Source organism: Lycorma delicatula, chromosome 1 (genome assembly GCF_047948215.1).
Source record: "Lycorma delicatula isolate Av1 chromosome 1, ASM4794821v1, whole genome shotgun sequence".
Taxonomy (NCBI): Eukaryota; Metazoa; Arthropoda; class Insecta; order Hemiptera; family Fulgoridae; genus Lycorma; species Lycorma delicatula.
In genome coordinates, this window is record NC_134455.1 from 288,024,844 (window position 1) to 288,043,313 (window position 18,470).

At 33.8% G+C, this 18,470-nt stretch overlaps 1 protein-coding gene across 4 annotated transcripts in view; it reads left to right on the top strand.

The window, feature by feature from the left end:
* Positions 1–18,470, top strand: part of LOC142332628 (autophagy-related protein 16-1-like) — a 129,836-nt gene that overhangs the window by 13,118 nt on the left and 98,248 nt on the right. For all 4 annotated transcript variants that reach the window (XM_075379187.1, XM_075379209.1, XM_075379198.1 and 1 more), the window contains exon 2: positions 17,479–17,758. In XM_075379187.1, the coding sequence (XP_075235302.1) occupies positions 17,479–17,758 (280 nt within the window). The remainder of the gene's footprint in view (positions 1–17,478; positions 17,759–18,470) is intronic.

The following is an 18,470-nucleotide window of genomic DNA, read 5'->3' on the forward strand; positions in this document are numbered from 1 at the left end:
TTTTTAATTAATTTTGTTTGCTTTTTATTTTATATATATATATAGTGTGGCTGAAAGGTAGCTTGCATCCTCCTCTAACTTTTTTTATAATTCAGATAACTGGATGCGGTTTGCGACATTCCCCCTTCTACTGAGGGGCTACTTCAATGAACGTATATTTCACTCTTTTTTGATTTTTTTGGGGTCGGGGGCAACTCAAAAATTTTAAATAGGACCAAAAATAGGACGTTTGATATACCATTTTAAAGAGCTCCATGAGACGAGAAAAATGATACAATTAAAATTAAATTCTGATGGCTCGATCCAAAATGGCGGTCAAAAATGTGTTTGCAGAATTATTGTTGTCCTAAATTTTTTTGAAAATTTAGGACTCGTAGTTTTCATGATATCCAAGTAAGACAGAAAAAATGATTGACGAAAAACGCATCTTTTTATGTTTGAAATACAATAAATGTGTAAATTTTATTATAAAATCTCATAGAGAATGTAGTTGTGAAAAAAATTAATGTAATAACGTCTTTGAAAAACAAAAAAAAATCAACTTTATTATTAAAAACAAAACAGAACAAAACTTAACAGAAAAATGTTATAAATTTGTAAAAATTAAAAACAGCTGTTTTAGTACAATAAAGTTAGACTTTTGAATAATTAAAATCCTTCTAATTTAGTTCAAAAAAATATTCACTTCGGTTTATAATAAATAAGTTTACAATAAATGTTCGAACATTTTACCATTGACATCAATGGACTTTTCAACTCTTAATGATAACTGATGATAACTTTTCGTTCTTTGATGACTGCAGTAGCATTGAGAGTGCGAATATCAGTTCATCACATGTATCTCATTTTTGCTTCTACATCTCGCATTTCATCCATCCCCATAAACAGTAATCTGAGGGAGTAAGGTCCGGTGATCTAGTTGGTCAATTTATCTAGGTACAATTTACTTACCAGTAAATTTTTCATCTAACAATTGTCTACTGCATTCGTAAAATGTGTTGGTGCTCCATCAAGTTGATTGTGCATTAGGTAGCCTCCCCTGGCCCGTGGTAAACGAGGCGTTGAGAAAGAAGAACTTTAGTGATTACCTCAGAAATATCATAAACTCCTACTTGCATCATAGGAGAATGCATGTTATTACAGAAGAGGGAGATATTCCAGTGGAAATATTTGGGGGAGTTCCACAGGGGTCGGTCATTGGGCGCTCTTGTGGAACTTAGTATTTGACGTATCCTGAAGATAGAGTTCGAAGGTGACGGGGAACTCGTAGCTTATGCAGACGACTTAGCTCTATTAGTTGCTTGAAGGACAGAGCAAGAAGTGGAAGATCACGCCGCTGATGCGATAGTTAAAATACAGAGATGGCTCTCGGAGAAAGGACTAACATTGGCGCCAACGAAGTTCTCAGCTATCGCTCTTACTGATAAAAGGAGAATCAGAGACATAATGATCAGAATAGACGATACTGCCTTCCCGCGTCTAGATCTGTTAAATATTTAAGCGAGTGGTTGCAGACGAGCAGATTACATACTGAACACTTGAATAAAGTTACCGAACGAGCTGAAACAGTGATTAGCAAACTAGGTAGGCTAATGAATAACCGTCAGGGTCCACAATCGTCAATGAGGAGGTTAATATTAACGGTTGCGATGTCGATAATATATTACGCGATCCCGACTTGGGCCGAGGCTTTCGAAAAAAAGAGGAATCTTAAACGAGTAGCAGCACTGTAGCGGCGAGTGAACATACGTATTGTGTCCGAATAGTGTCTAAAAACGCTGTTGAAGTGATAGCGGGGGTGCCTCCTGTGAGCCTCCCTGTCCTCATGTTAAGGAGAGTACATGGCTGTGTATCAAGAAGTGAAGCCCTCAGACAGATGTTGGAAGAGTGGCAAACGCAGTTAGCCACGTCAAGAACAGGTAGCTGGACTAAAAGACTTATTTCCCAGGTCGGTATGTGGGTTAACAGGCGTCACGGGGAGGTAGGTTTCCATCTCTCGCAGCTGTTAACTGGTCGTGGAGAGTTTGGAGCCTACTTCCACCAGTTCGGCAGAAGAACAACATCTGAATGTCGCTATTGTAATGGCATTGATACTGCTGAACATTCTATATACTTGTGCTATAGATGGGATGAACTAAGGCAAGCTGTTGGAGTGTGCAGATTGACCCCGGAGAATATGATTGAGTTCATATTACAGGGGTAAACGTGAATGGGACACTGTTGATACCACGATCACGATTATAAAGACCAAAGAATGTGATGCCAGAGAATGGGGCGGGGTTTAGTTAACTCACAGGGGAGCCCTGCTCATGAGAGGGCGGTTCGCTGAGGTGGGCCGCCCTTGATGACTGACCAGGGACCCGCTGAGTTCGTGGGAAAATAAAAGACCGAGACCCGGCTGGATCCCTCCCCTGAGGAGGGGTTACAGTTAGAGGCAATGACAACGTAAAAGACCGAGTACTGGCTTACCGGGTGAGCGACTTTCGTAGGGTACGGAATAGCCGTAGTCCCGGAAGGTTAGAGGCGTTGCAACCACTGAGGATGCGTAATGCTGGTCCATCCTCACTGGCAAGGAGAAAAAAAAAGACCCCTTGATGGACCTCGGATTGAAGAATTGGGACAATTCGAAATTAACTGGTAAAACACCTTGTAAGAAGGACGCTTTAGAGGAATTGGACCGTATGAGAAATATAATGTGAATTATAAATTAAAATATAAATAAATCTATAAATTTAAATATAATTTTATTAAACTAAAATAATTTAGTTTAATCTATATATATAAAAATGTTAAGTTCGTTTGTGTACGGCTTCAAAAACTCAAAATGTTCTGCACCGATCGAGCTCAAATTTTAGCACGATATAACCCGCATCAAAGATTGTTTTCATCTATTTTTAATAAATCTATCTATCTATTTTTAATTTGTACATTTTTAATTTGGAAATGTAAACAAAGGAAAACCAATCAGATCAATGCAAGATGGCCGCTGTCAAACACAACGACCAAATTTCTTTGAATTATATTTAACAGCTAAAACATCTGTATTTTATTTTTAAAAAAAACACGATAAAAAAAAATTTAGCACGATATATAATCCGCATCAAAGATTGTTTTCATCTATTTTTAATAAATCTATATATTTTTAATTTGTACCGTTTTTTAATAAATAAGAGGCTAATAAATCAGATGGAAATGTAAACAAAGGAAAACCAATCGGATCAATGCAAGATGGCCACTGTCAAACACAACGACCAATCACAAAGAGCCCGTATGGCCGTTGCCAATGTAAACAAAATTACAACTGATTAAGTAACAAATTTTTTTGAATTATATTTAACAGCTAAAACATCTGTATTTTATTAAAAACAAAAACCAAAACAAAAAGAAAAGCCACCAAGAAGGATGACTTACAGTAAATAAATTAAAACACCCAACTTTCTTATAGCCCAGATAGACTTAAGACTATGCAAACAAAAAAAGTCGAAATAACCAAATACACAGAAAATAATATCCCTACATAATGACCAAAAAATCCTTTGTTAGGTTATTTTTTTACATATATTTGACCAAACAATCGTTTTTTGGTCATTTAGCGTTCTTTGCTATGTAAAAGCAAAGAAAAATTCACAAATAGTAACACTGAAACCACACAACTAAATATTCGTTTTTTTTTTGTTTTTTCTAACCTCTGAAACCACCGTTATACATTGCTTCAGATGATATGAATGATTTATAGCGTATGAAAATGTCATGCCTGACCGGGATTCCAACTCGGAACCACCGGATTAAAGTCCGAGACGTTACCACTCGCGCCACGGAGGCCGGCAAACATATTCGTTAGGAGCCGAATAAAAACACGACTTACCAATATGGCGTTGTGTGTCAAACCAATTTTATACGGACTATGATTACTTTTAATACGCAAAAACCTTTGAAATGATTGAACATTAACTTAAACCTCTTCAAAAATTATTCCTTTTGAACTAAGCCATATTTTGATATCATTGTTTTTCTATAACAGGGCTGGAATTCTTTTCGTTTAATGATAAGAAGCGTTGTCGAAGACAATAACCGAATTCTCTTCCAAAGGACATAATACACCGCTAAACTATTTTTAAATAATTCAAATTCGTGTAATTTTTTTACGAATCGCGTTTTTATCAAAATCTCACCTTTTTCTCAATTGACCTGCGGAGTTTTGATTTCTTTGGAGACCGTAATTCATTAGTAGATTCATACTCGAGAATCACATTGTACACTGAAGCAGTACAACTTCTACTTACGTTAGCAGTTTATTAACATCTGAAATCAATGCCGTTTGATTATTCTGTAATTTGTAAGCATTACTCTGCTTTTGTAAGCATTACTCTGCTTTTGTAAGCATTTAAAATGATGTGTTTTTCGCACGACTTAAGGGCTTGTTTCGCAGCCCACAAATCTTTATATATAAAAATGTTAAGTTCGTTTGTGTACGCTTCAAAAACTCAAAATGTTCTGCCGATTGAGCTCAAATTTTAGCAAGATATATAACCCGCATCAAAGATTGCTTTTATGTATTTTTTGCATCAGTCACATACCCGCGACCGCGAGAAAACAGTTTTTTTAACGGTCAACTGTGTACCAGTGACCGCGCCATCTGCCGGAAGCGAGGGGAACACTCGCCATACTAGCTAACGACAACCGCATCACATGTGAAACAATACATACCTGTTCCCAATTACATTGTTTATTAACAAAAAAAAAAAACGTATCCACTTGCATCTGATTCAGATTATTATACAATCTGAATTAAATATTCACTTTAATCGAGATAATTTTGTGTGATCGTGTCGTGATTGAGCTGCGCCTTTCACCAAGCTCTGAATTTATTAGAAAACGACCAACAGTGGGATATATGTATTAATGACGCGTGCAACACTGTACATCCAAACCAAATTCGCGCATTATTCGTAATTATATTGACCGTTTGCTTCCCTTCATCTCCCACAGAGTTATGGGAAAGATATCGATCGCATATGGCTGAGGATATTTTGCATAGAGTACGCCTAGAAAATGCCAATATGACCATGGAATTTACAGAAGGCATTTACAACGAAGCATTGATAAATATTGAAGATATTTATCAAGTGCTTAGCTATTGCAAATAAAGTTCTTAGTCAACTGGGAATGCCAGCACCCACCCGAGCTGCGATTGCTTCATTTGATGTGGATTTACGCCGTGAACAGAGTTACAACATTGGTGATCTTCAGTCATACGTCCAATCAAACATTCCCAAATTAACGCGTGAACAGAAAGGCATTTATGATCGCATAGTGCAAATGATAAATGACGGAGTTGGGGGGGGGGGGTCTTCTTGGATGCGCCAGGAGGAACTGGGAAAACATTCCTCATTAGATTGATTCTAGCAACGGTTCGATCGAAAAATGACAATTATCCTGTTGCGGAATATTAATCAGCCAAAACTCTACAACGGCACGCGACTTGCAGTTAAGAAATTGATGAATAACGTAGTGGAAGCAACGATTTTAACGGGGCCTTTCAAAGGTGAAGATGTCCTCATTCCTCGAATACCCATATTCCCGACCGATACACCATTTTAATTTAAAAGATTGCAATTCCCAATTCGATTGGCATTTGCAATCAGAATCAATAAAGCTCAAGGTCAATCTTTAGAATTGTGTGGTTTAGATTTAGATGCGGATTGCTTCTCACATGGACAACTGTATGTGCGTGTTCCCGAGTCGGCAAACGAGATAGCCTTTATGTCTACGCAGACAGTGGAAAAACAAAAAATATTGTTTATCTACAAGTATTGCAAAATTAAACTTCTATGAAACGTATGCTTTGTTTTGTTTCTCATTTCTCATCTATGCAACCACAATGTGCTATAGCGAAGCGTGGCGGGTAGAGCTAGTTAGTAAATAAAATGTGATTAATTAGTTGGTATTTAAGTATGTAATAGAGTTTGATTTTGCAAAATTTTATATTTGTTTGATTTTTATTTTAAAATCCTAAAAAAATGAAATTATACTAAAAACATTGTAATTATATAATACGTAAAATTTATATAAAATTTACCTTCCAGTGTTGTTTCATAAAAATTTAATTTACTGTGACTAAAAAATATATATAAAAAAAATTTAAAACATGCTTTTCTATAAAAACTGAAATCTAAAAAAAATAATATTTAAACGTCGTACTAAAAGTAAAAAAAAAAATAATATTTAAAAAGTAAAGGACTAATTGAAAAAATAAGATTAGTGTACGAAATAATTCAATGCAGTTCGAGGAAAAAATAATTCTAACAATGGATGACCCTGTAAACATAAATAAAAGATAATTCTGTTTTCAACAAAATATGTGTAAAGTTGTCTATTTTCGTAAGACCATAATAAAAAGGATGGGGTGCGCTTTCATATTCAATATCTTCATAAATTCTTGAACTATGACAAAGGTTGATGCAAAATGGAAATGATAGCTTCAATGTACAACACCTAATAAATCTCTTCGGATGAACTAAAGTTAAGGTGAAAATTAGAACTGAGGTCGCGCCCCATGGTTTTCATTGTGGTCTTGTGAATATATAGATCTTTATACAAATTGTTTTGTTGAAAACAAAATTATCTTTTATTTATGTTTACTGGGTCATCCATTGTTTGAATCATTTTTTTTACTCGAATTGTATTGAATTTTTTCGTATACTAAACTTAATTTTTCAGTAGTCCTTTACTTTTTAAATATTATTTTTTTTTACTTTTAGTACGTCGTTTAAATATTAATTTTTTTAGATTTCAGTTTTTATAGAAAAGCATGCTTTAAACTTTTTTTAAAAGTATTTTCGTTCACCACTAAATATTATTACGACCAGATAAAAATTCAGAAATTTAGAAACTAAACAGAAACAAAACATACCTTTGTACTGTACCACTGAGTAAACATTTTGTAGATTACATTTTTATTGTATCGATAAATTTATAGACTGCTTATCTTAGTACAGGACTTTAAAACAGTTGGCGGTTGAAGGTCACGCTCTATCCTCTCCATCCATTCTCATATTTATTATTATTACTCGTACTCCGAAATTTCTAGTTAATTCTGTTCTAAAACTGTCTTGTTATCTGATAAAAGTACTAAAATTCTCAAAAAATCCTCATCATTCCGCTTTATCACACTGCTTTTTACTACGTCTAAACTAAATATGTCGATTTTACTTTTTATATTGTCTAACCTGCCGCTCTGATATTCCGTGCTTCGAATCCAAGAATATCATGATTTGTTTTTTAGTGATGACTTCCTGTCGAATAGTCTCCACCCAGTGATCGACCCGGGGGACTATCTTCCCTGTAAGATGTTTTACCCGAGGGGATACGATCGTACTTTTTCGCGAAGTAAGAGGAATCATCCATTACAGTAGCATTTACGGTACGATTCTCTGCTTTTCGGAGATGCGCAGCTCCCTCGTCAGCGAAAAGGTCTCAAGATTAGTTGAGGGAGATACCTGGTACAGGAGTTGGCATATTCCTGAAAAATAATTTCCCATTCACCAGTAAAGTAAAATAATGAAAATATGCTATAGAAAATTTTTCTCTTGAAACTTAATTACTATTTATAAATAGATTCAGGTTTGAACTTCTTGATCCTTGTAATTATTTGTTTGAAAGTATCCGAGTGAACGACAAATCTTTTAGCCGGACTACCTCTGTTAGTGGAAGGTTTACACATCATTATCTATTATAGAGCTGTGAAACGACTATTAATACGATCGTGAGTTCTGACGGGGAAGTTATATTTATTACTGTTTAATTGTTCAGATGAAGAACATTTAATATATAATAATGAGAATTTATAAATTCGTCACAAAAGAAAAAAACTTAGTTACGCATAAGTTGTTTAATTGATTTGCGCATTTAGGTCACAGAAATTCTATATTAGAAAATAGAAATACAGTAGTGAACAAATTAATCCGAACACAGTATTTTTAACAGAAAATTTTATTTTTAAAAGAAAAGATGTTTAATAGTCAGACTTACTCAAATTTAATGGTTCATGTGTCTTCCTTTGCTTTTGATTATCTCATTAATCCTGTTTGGCATTGATTCCACTAAGGTAGAACAATGATTTTTGAGTTCTTCATTTCAAAACCATATCTGTATCGCCGAACTAATAAGGTCACTTTTTGTGGTACAATTCATTCTCTCAAGTCTTCTCTTTAGTATGGCCCGTACATTTTCAATGGGATTCAGGTCGGGAGAGTTCCCTGGCCACGATAGCATTTGAATTTTGGTTTTTGAAGAACTCTTTTCCTTATTTTGATGTGTGACATGGTGCAATGTCCTGTTGGTAAATGACTTCTGGGGTTTTCTGCATAAGGGACTATTTTTCTTTGACATATATTAATATATTTATCCGATTTCATCATTCCATCCACAGGCCCCCTAGCCCTTCATGTGTAACTCAAAACATCTTTTTGGCTGGGTGTTTGAAAGCTTGATGCAGGTGATCTGACGTAGTAGTCTTCTTACCTGCTGACTTACGAATGTAGACTACTCTCTTCCCTTGGACAAAGAAATGAGTCTCCTCTGAAAAAAAAACTTTTTCCCCATTTTAATAGTCCACTCTTTATGTTTCTTTGCCCATTGAAGTCTTTTTGTCTTCATAACTTGTGTCAGTAATTGCTTATTTTTAGGTCTCCGAGCAATCCTTCCCTCTGCCAACAAGTCCCTATGAAGGTCATCAGCTGACAATGGCGGATTAATATTGATTTTTCTTATTAGTAATCGTTTCTGTGTAGGCGTGGTTTTCTTTTTCCATCCACATTTTCCTTTTCTCTTTGGAGAAATGGAATCTGTTTCTCTAAACCTTTTCACGATTTCATTTACAGTACCTAACCCCACACTACACTCACTGGCAATGTGACTTTGAGTCATTTGTGTGTGTTGGGACACAGCAACAATATTTGACTGCTTTCGTGGGGTTATATCCATTGTATTAACTAGAAATGAATAATAAACTTATAACGGAAACCCACAAGGTCACCAAAAACTGATTGAGAATGAATTATAAAAGCACAAAACCACTAATTATGTTTGTATATGAACCAACAACATAATCTGAAACACCAGATAGCAAGCAGTCTGCCACAGAATGAAAATTCCCTACAACAGAACAAAAATTCCCTGTGTTCGCTTTTTTCAGATTTTTAAAAAATAATGTATTTTATTGACTTTCTTTAGCTACTGTTATTTTATGATTTTCAGGGTCGTAATTCAGATATCCATTTACTATTTTTGATGGGTTGTTAAATTTTATGTATTTTATTAGTTACACAAAAATGTGTATTTTACTTTGGCAATTGTAAGAAAAATGGCAAAAATGCCGCCAGATACAAATTAAGAATTATTTCCATCTGTTTTCTTTAAAGAATAAAAAAAGCTTAATTCCCGATTGATACTTGTGTAGTAATGGAAAATAATCATCATTAGCGGATTAAATTATTAAAAAAAGCGAAAATATGATTAAATATTAATGTCATAGTAACATTCGATTGCAGTGATTGTAATTATTTGGGTTATGTTTTTGTTACCATTCTTTCTTTTCACAGCTGTTATTAAAATTTTTTTTTTCCAAATACCATTTCATCCCAATCATAGTAGTGGTAATTTTTAACCACTGTACACACTTTATTTATGTTATAGAAACTTACACAACCTTTTTGTTTTTAACCTTTAACTACCTCTGACTGTAATTGTTATTTCTTGAAAAAGTATCGGTAATCGAAAGACTTAATCTAAAAAACCCAATTGAGAAAAATGTAGAAATATTAGGTTTAATATAAGATATTTTTTTATTCCTTGACTACGTTCTTCACAAGGGCTTGAGGTCAAGTTATGTTTAAATTAGTTAAAAAGGATAACGTGATTATCTAGAATAGAGGTTTCTTGAAAACAGATTTTAGCGTTGAAATGAAGTTGCGTAGTTGATAGAAAAGTTTGGGAATTAAAATAAGAATTTTTTATTCTCATTATGAAGGGAGTTATTAAGAATAGTATACTGAATAGTATAAACAAGATGGATTTTCTAGGTTTGTCACTGACTGGGGAGTAGTGAGCTGTAAAAACCTTACGACTCAAATTTAAAAATTCTGTGTTGTATTGATAATATAAAATTTCTTACAAGAGAATTGTCGAAGCCTCTCTCGCTTTAACTCCAGCATTGAATCTGCGAGAATTTCCCCTGTTAAGGCGAGTAACCTGTGGAGCATTGGGTAGTCTCAGAGAGATACTTGGTCGGTGAACAGATTTGTATTGGGGGCCGGGGAAATTTGGCCTCCGATTTGTTACCATCTTAATGGCCTCGGAAACATTTGGGCGTTTTAGGAAGTAATTGTTCAAAGAAAAGGAGTAGTGAACATTTTTTCAGGCGTAGTTGTACAATTCTACCCCCTGCCATCTTATATTAATGAAACCGATCGTGATTCAATATAAAGTGTGAATATGAAGGTGGGTCCTGATACAAGAAATTCGGCCTGAGGTAAACTTTTTTCCGTTCAGATCTGCGGAGGAATGAATGTAATTATAAATAGAGACATGGGGACAAATTATGATGGAGGCCAAAGCCTACTAAGGATTAAAGCGGCAAGAAAGAAAAAGAATCGTTAATTTGCTACAGTGTAAATATCATCAAAACTGTAGACACATAGTTTCGCAGTAGTTCTACGAAGGTTTTTGAAGTAGTTTAGCAGTACTAACAAAACGTGAAGGGTTATTGTACTGCTACTGGACGCTCTAATTAACAAGAAACCGGACTTTATTAAGAAATATTGCATACAATTTTCATATACGGTATAAAACATTGTTATCATTAAAGAAAGATGTTATTAACTTTTAAAAAACAGAACACGCAGATGTGAAAATAAATTGCGCACGAAACTTACGAAAACTTCTGAGGAGCTTAGGTTATAGAAAAACTAAAACCATGGAATTTTAGACTGAAATAATAGAAAAAGTTTGGTAGAAAAACACGATTATTAATAATTTACGGGGGTTTTTTCAAGGTCCGATCGGTCACGAAATTAAAACCACAGTGAAAATAAAAAAATTTTATTTGTAACAAGTACTTACATAGTTACGCTATTTCTCTACATAGTCGCCACTCCGATTTAGACATTTGTCGTAGCCTTGTACCAACTTTCCAATACCCTCGTCATAGAACGGAGCCGCCTGTGTTTTCAGCCATGTTTCTACGCTGGTCTGCAGCTCGATATCTGCGCCAAAATGTTGTTCTCCTAGCCAGCGTTTCATGTGAGCAAAGAGGTGAACATCGGATGGAGCCAAGTCCGGGCTGTATGGTGGGTGATCAAACACTTCCCAAAGAAAACGCTGCAGGAGCTTCCTTGTTACAGCTGCAGTGTGCGGCCAAGCATTGTCACGGAGAAATACAAGCCTGATGAAAACATTCTTCTCCGCTTATTCTGAATTGCCCTTCGTAGATGTTGAAGAGTCACGCAGTATGAGGCTGCAGTGGTGGTCGTGCCATGTTCGATGAATTCCACCAACAGAACTCCATTCCGGTTCAGAACACAGTAGTCATACACTTTCTGTTGGAGAAGGTTCGCTTGAACTTCTTTGGTCTACTGGGAGGATGAGAATGCATCCACTGTTTGGATTGTTCTTTTGTTTCTTCAGTTTCGAAATGGACCCATGTATCTATCATCCCCTGTGACAATTTTGTTCAAAAAATCTTCTCCTTCATTGTGGTAGCGCTGGAGAAACGTTAGGTAGGCGTCCATTCTCATTGTTTTGTGATGGTCGGACAGCATCTTGGGAACCCATCTCGCACACAGTTTGCGGTACTGAAGTCTCTCACTTACAATGGTGTAGAGAGCTGACCTTGAAATTTCAGGAAACGAATCACTCAATACAGAAATTGTGAACCGACGATTTTCTCGAATTGCCTCATCCACTCGCTCAACGAGATCATCAGTTGACACTCGCTTCCTCCCCTGACCGCTTGCATCATGAACATCTGTACGTCCTGCTTTAAAGTTCCTGCACCATTGTCGCACTTTGCTGTCACTCATTGAAGTTTCATCGTACACATTACTTATTCGTCGATGAATCTCAGCTGCATTACACCCCTCAGCCTGAAGAAATCGAATTACCGCACGCACTTCACACTTGGCGGGAGATGCTATTGTTGTAGACATGTTTACGTGCTAGCTGCGTGTTTAGAACTAAACGAAGTGACGCGGCGTGATTTTTTATTTCGTGACCGATCAGACCTTGAAAAAAAATAACCCTCGTATTTAAAACAGATGAAAATTTATAGACGAGTAGTGTACGTAATTATTTTTTCAGACGAGTCATACTCAACTCATTTAAAAGTTGTGGTTGCGGTTACAAAAAAACCCGTACCTAAAGTATCGAAACTGATATCGGTGCATGCCGGAAGTTCTGCAGGAGAATGCACTTTTGATTTTTAAATCGGACTAGATGCTAAGGAAACTACCGGAAGAACATGAATACTGAGAACAAGAAAAGTGGCAGGAAATAAAATTATACTAAAAGTTCAGTTTTATATCTGAAGGAGGTTTATACCTCTTTCAGTTTTGATAATAGACAGCTTTACTATCGTAACGTAAAATTATTTAAGGCGTATAGTTCAAATTGTCGAAAACAAAAACTGTTAGAATAACTACAAAGCAGAAATGTTCTATGTTTTGTAACATATTTGTTCTTAACAAATAAGTTGAAAACTGAATTGTTCAAATTAGTACGATTAAATAACACGCTGTGAAAAGTACTACTTCGGCAAAATACGGGAACATTTCGGTCACAACGTTTTAAGATCGGCATTGTACCATCCAGAACTAAACCCGATTGAGCTTATTTGAGCGAAAAATAAAGTAAGTTAGCTGAAGAAAATGTATCAAGTCGGTAAAATATAATAAAAGAGACGGCTGAGAAAAAAATTTAAACTGCCGGGTGATTTTGGAATCAGTGCCTTAAAAATTGAACAAAATTATGAGCCGGAGTTCCCAACATTCAAACCGATAAGGTTTACAATAGTGTCAATGTTAGCGAAACCAGAGACGATAATGGCGGTGAATCTGCCGTCAGACAGTGACGATGTAGATGCCATGGATGGGATGGAGCCGCCTATATAAAAACCTTGCCCATCTTTATTTAACCTTTCCTTGTAGTTAAAATAAAGAAATGAACGTATTACAACTTTCGAAAATGTAATAGATAAAATGAAGAAAAAAAATTGGTTATCAAATATAAGTACAAATAAAAATTTGTTTAAAGCGGATAATAAAGAGAAATAGTCACGTTAAGTCACGTATTTGTACCTTGCATGCGTGCGTAGTCATATTCATATTCTTTACTCCCCTCCACGGATCAGTAATCCATCCACCCTACGCGTCAACTGAACTTGGATTCAGTTGATGCATAGGGTGTATTTTATTAATAGTGCTTTCTACGTATATCAAGATTTCAGATCATGATTTACTAACTACTTACTGTAGAGTACAGTGATTAATACAGAAAATAATGAAACTGTTTACAAGTTTCGTATAAAGTAAATGTACTTATTAGCCAGTTAAATATATCATAGTGTGTATACATCGTATATGAGCGCGTGCTTACATACACATTTACGCATACGTTAATTGACAGCCTATAAGGAAAATATACTCAGGACTACACTATGCTATACTAGTTCTATTCTTGCTGATAAATTTGAATTAAATAATTCGTTACATTATATGGATAAGAAGTAGTCGGTAATTTTATTTTATTAATCAATAACTATTCTGCTGACTAACACAATTTAATTTAATTTCTGGAATTGATAAGAAAAATATTCTTTGAAACTATTTTTTAATTGTATTCTACATAACTCCCATATGAAATAAAAAAAAAAATTATATTAAACCCTATTATGGTCTGGCATACAAAATAAGACACCTGATTTATATATGTATACATAAGGTATTTTATCCAGCTGAAAAACTGACATTTTGACCTGTTTAATAAGTTCATTAAGAAAATGTGTAGTTATTAAACTTATAATTAATATGATAAGAGACAAATGACATTATTGAAAAAACTTTTTAACTAGCATTTAAAAAGAAGATTTTTTTGTTTTCTTAATGTCTTTGTACATAATTAACTAAAAAAAATGGCAAAAAAACAAATTAATTTCCCACTTTTAAAATCAAAAACAAATTTTTTTAATAAAAATAAACAGACATTTCCAAAAATCAGTAGGATTAATTTGCTATTAGTAGGCACTATGTTTTTTGGTTGTTTATTGGTAAAACAGTGTAGATTATTAAAACTATTGAAATTAAAGTATTTATTTCAAAACAAGAAGGTTTAAAATACTGACAAATATAATTTTTGTTTCCTAACACGCAATACATGATTTTAATCTGGTTTTTGATGCTGAAAACAAATATGAACTCAGAATCTTTCTATCAACCACCATTTTTGAAAATTTTTTTAATTTTAATTAAAGGATTTTTTTTTTTTAATTTTTCAGCATTTAGTTAGCACTTTAAGCTCCTATATTGTATTTTGTTAGCTCATTTTTTATTGTTTAACGTTGTTAACATAATTTGTAAGCTATAAATAAACAATACTAGATAAAGAATTAAATCATATCATAGTCACATGTGATATCATATCTAATACTGAAGAGTGAGCCTTCATGGACAAGATTAAACATGTCTGTGCTTGTCAAAACATGTAGCTGAAAACACAGCTGTGTTGTCTGTATTGATCACTGGATTTAGGTATAAATGAATTTATTCAGTCTTATTGTTGTCTTAAGTTTGTTAACAGTGCAGTGTCATAATGCAACGAAATTGTGTAAGTGATGTAGATGCCTTTTGTTGTGTATGTGGTGAGTTTACTGTAAAATCAGATAGAAAAAAATTACACCTTTAATTAAAAAAGCATATCATCTGTACTTTCAGTGTAAAATTGATCAGGATAAGATGTGGGCCCCTCATATATTATGCACTAATTGTTTTGTATATTTAAGAGGATGGCTGAAAGGTACATGGAAGGCATTGCCATTTGGTGTACCTATGGTTTGGTGTGAAATATAGGATCATGTAACCGATAATTACTTTTGTTTAACAAGTGTGTCTGGAATTTCTAAAAAAACTAAACATACTGCAAAATATCCTTCATTACAATTTATAATTAGGCCTGTACCTCACAGTGAAATTATTCCAGTTCTTGAGTCACCTGTGAATATATCTTTTGAAAATAGTGATGAAGAATCAGGCAGTACTGAAAAAGACAACAATGATTTTGATTTTGAATTATCTTCCAATAAGCCACATCTTATATCACAAGGTGAATTAGGTGTCTTGGTTAGGGATTTAAATTTATCAAAAAATCAAACTGAACTGTTAGGATCAAGACTGCAAGGTTGGAATTTACTTCAAAAAAGTACAAACATTTCAGGCTTTCGAAGCCGACAAAAAGAACTTTCTCAGTACTTTATTGTTGAAAATAATTTGGTTTATTGCACAAATATTGATGAGCTTATGTTGCACTTAAGACAAGTTCATAAACCTGAGGACTGGTGCCTTTTCTTAGATTCGTCCAAGTATAGTTTAAAAGTGGTTCTACTACACAACGCTAATAAATATCCTTCAATACCAATCGCTTATCGCATTAATTTGAAAGAGATATACGATATGATGAAAGACGTTCTTGAAAAAATAAATTATAAAAAACATAGCTGGAACATATGTGGTGATTTGAAAGTTATAGCTATTTTGTTAGGCATGCAGTTAGGCTGTAATAAGTACATGTGTTTTCTTTGCAAATGGGACAACCAAGCTAGGGATAAACATTATGTTACCAAAGAGTGGAAGAAACGAGAAAACTGAACACCAAGTGGGAAAAATATTATTCATGAGCCCTTAGTTGAACCCAAAAAAATAATCCCCTCTCCATATCATGCTAGGACTAATGAAAATTTTTGTAAAAGCAATGAAGAAGGATAGTCCTGGATTTTTGTACATCAGGCAGAAATTTCCGAATGTAAGTGAAGGAAAAATTAAAGAACGAATTTATATTATTTGTTGGTCCTCAATTAAGAGAGTTGTTCGAAGATGATGTATTTAATTTAATGTGAAATATTGTAGAAAGTGCAGCTTGGGCTTCATTTAAATACATTTGCAAAACGTTTCTTGGCAAACAAAAATATGACAATTACCATGATATTGTAATCAACTTTTTACTTCATACAGAGCTATGGGATATAATATGTCTTTGAAAATACATTTCCTCCACTCACATCTGAATTTTTTGCTGGACAATCTCGAGATTGGAGATGTAAGTGACAAATACTGTGAACGTTCCCACAAAGACATTTCAGTGATTGAAAGCCTTTATAAAGGGAACTGGAATACTAACATGTTAGCTGATTACTGTTGGACATTAATTCAAGATGTTCCTGAGGATGTTCCTATTTATAAAAGTAAAACATCAGTGAAATCACTCTAACACAGCTATGCAAAATTATAAATTTTACAGATTTTAACTGTATTTCCCCTTAGTTTTTTTGAAGTGTAATTTATTTAAAACTAAGGGTGATAGAAAAATTGTATTTGCAGTTCTGTAATGTGCACAAAAAAGCAATTCCAGAAATGCTATCACACTTAGATAAACATTAAAAAAATTTTTTTTGTCTATCAGCGTAATTATAAATGATTTTTTTGATAGTTATTAGGCCAAGATTGAACATAAATGTTTATCAGATTCGTGTTTCATGTAGCGTTAATTAACCACTGTCATTTTAATATTTTTTTTTATTTACCTCTTGCTATGAAAATAATTTGTAATGCTCCAGAGAGTTAGATAATTGCATTTATACATTTTAACTGACTTGTTCATTACCAGTTGGTCCCAGCTTAGTTTGTTAAAAGGTCTACTGAATATCTCATTATCCTGAATGCCTAATACTCTATTAGATGTGTTTTTGTTTCCTTAAACTTGTATTATCCATGACATCCGAGGGCATTTCATCATGCATTGTAAAAGGTGATTGGCCTGAATTGTTGCTTTTATGCCAAGGAATAATTTATATTGTCCTTGCATAGGATTTAGGATTTAAAATGAGACATTTGTAAATATATTTCACTTTCCTATCTGTGAATGTGAGCATTTAGTTTTTGGACATGAAAACAAATTTGGAGTTTGCTGTTACTTTATTTTGTAATCAGTTAGTAGTTTTTGAGATTTTCTTTGTTTTACAAGCACCTCTGCTAACCAATTTTTCACTTTCGATTTGTTATCAGAGTTATGATTCAAGTAAGCCCTACATTAATAACTTTTGTACCTGTTCTAGTAGAAAAATGCAAGATACATGAGAAAATAAAGGTTTTTTAAATTTGATTTTATGAAAAAATCATATAGAATGATATTCATTCTTATATTTTTTGTTTTTAGATAATAGATTGTTTGACAACTGGACAGCTTTACGTCATGAAAATCTCCAGCTTAGCATTCAAAATGAAAAGCTTAGGTTAGAAGGTGGTGGAAGTACAAGTAGTAACAGTGGTTTAGGAGTAAATGAGGCAAAGATTGCTGCTCTAGAACAAAAGCTTCTCAGCCAACAGGAGGAATTGACTGACTTACACAAGCGACGTGGTGAGAATGCACAACTTCTGATAGATCTCAATCACAGCTTGAAGGAGAAAGAAAACCAGATTAGTGTTTTAGAAGATAGGTAATTGTTTAAAAAAAAATAACTTATGCATGATTAGAAAATTATAACACTAGTCAACAAAACAAAAGTTTTTTCATGTATCTGGAATTGTACATGGTGATTTTAACTAATTTTGGGGTGCTGAATTCAAAACTTATCAGAATTTGTGTAATACATAATGTTTTTTGTTGATATATATATATATATATATATGATTTAGACACATAATTTATTTAATCACTGAGAAATTATATTTTAAAAAAATTACTGTTTACGTGTATTCATTTAAAATTTGTTTAAGTTGACTAAAGATTTATTTTTTCAGACACAGATAAATTGAAATACGTTAATAGAATTTTAAAATAATGGTTTTTAAAAGTGTAAATCATTGGAATTATCTTACCTTCAATTTTTTTAAATGTTGACAAACTTTTTCGCTTTTACAATGAATGTTTCTCTAAACAAAAACCAACAATAGTTACTCATCATTCCAAGATCCTATCTTCCGTGGTATCAATGCTCCAATGTCAGAATATCCTGATGGAAACACTCTCCTTGCTTATTGCTGACAAAACCCAAATTTTCAGGAAAAAGGTCTGGTTGGAAGTATAGGAAATGAATCTTTAAATGACATCCTACATCCTTAACATTTTTAGTTTTCAAACCGTTTATTAACAAAAAAAAACATAGTTTTCATTTTTTCTGTTGCCTAAAAAACCACCACCACCACCAC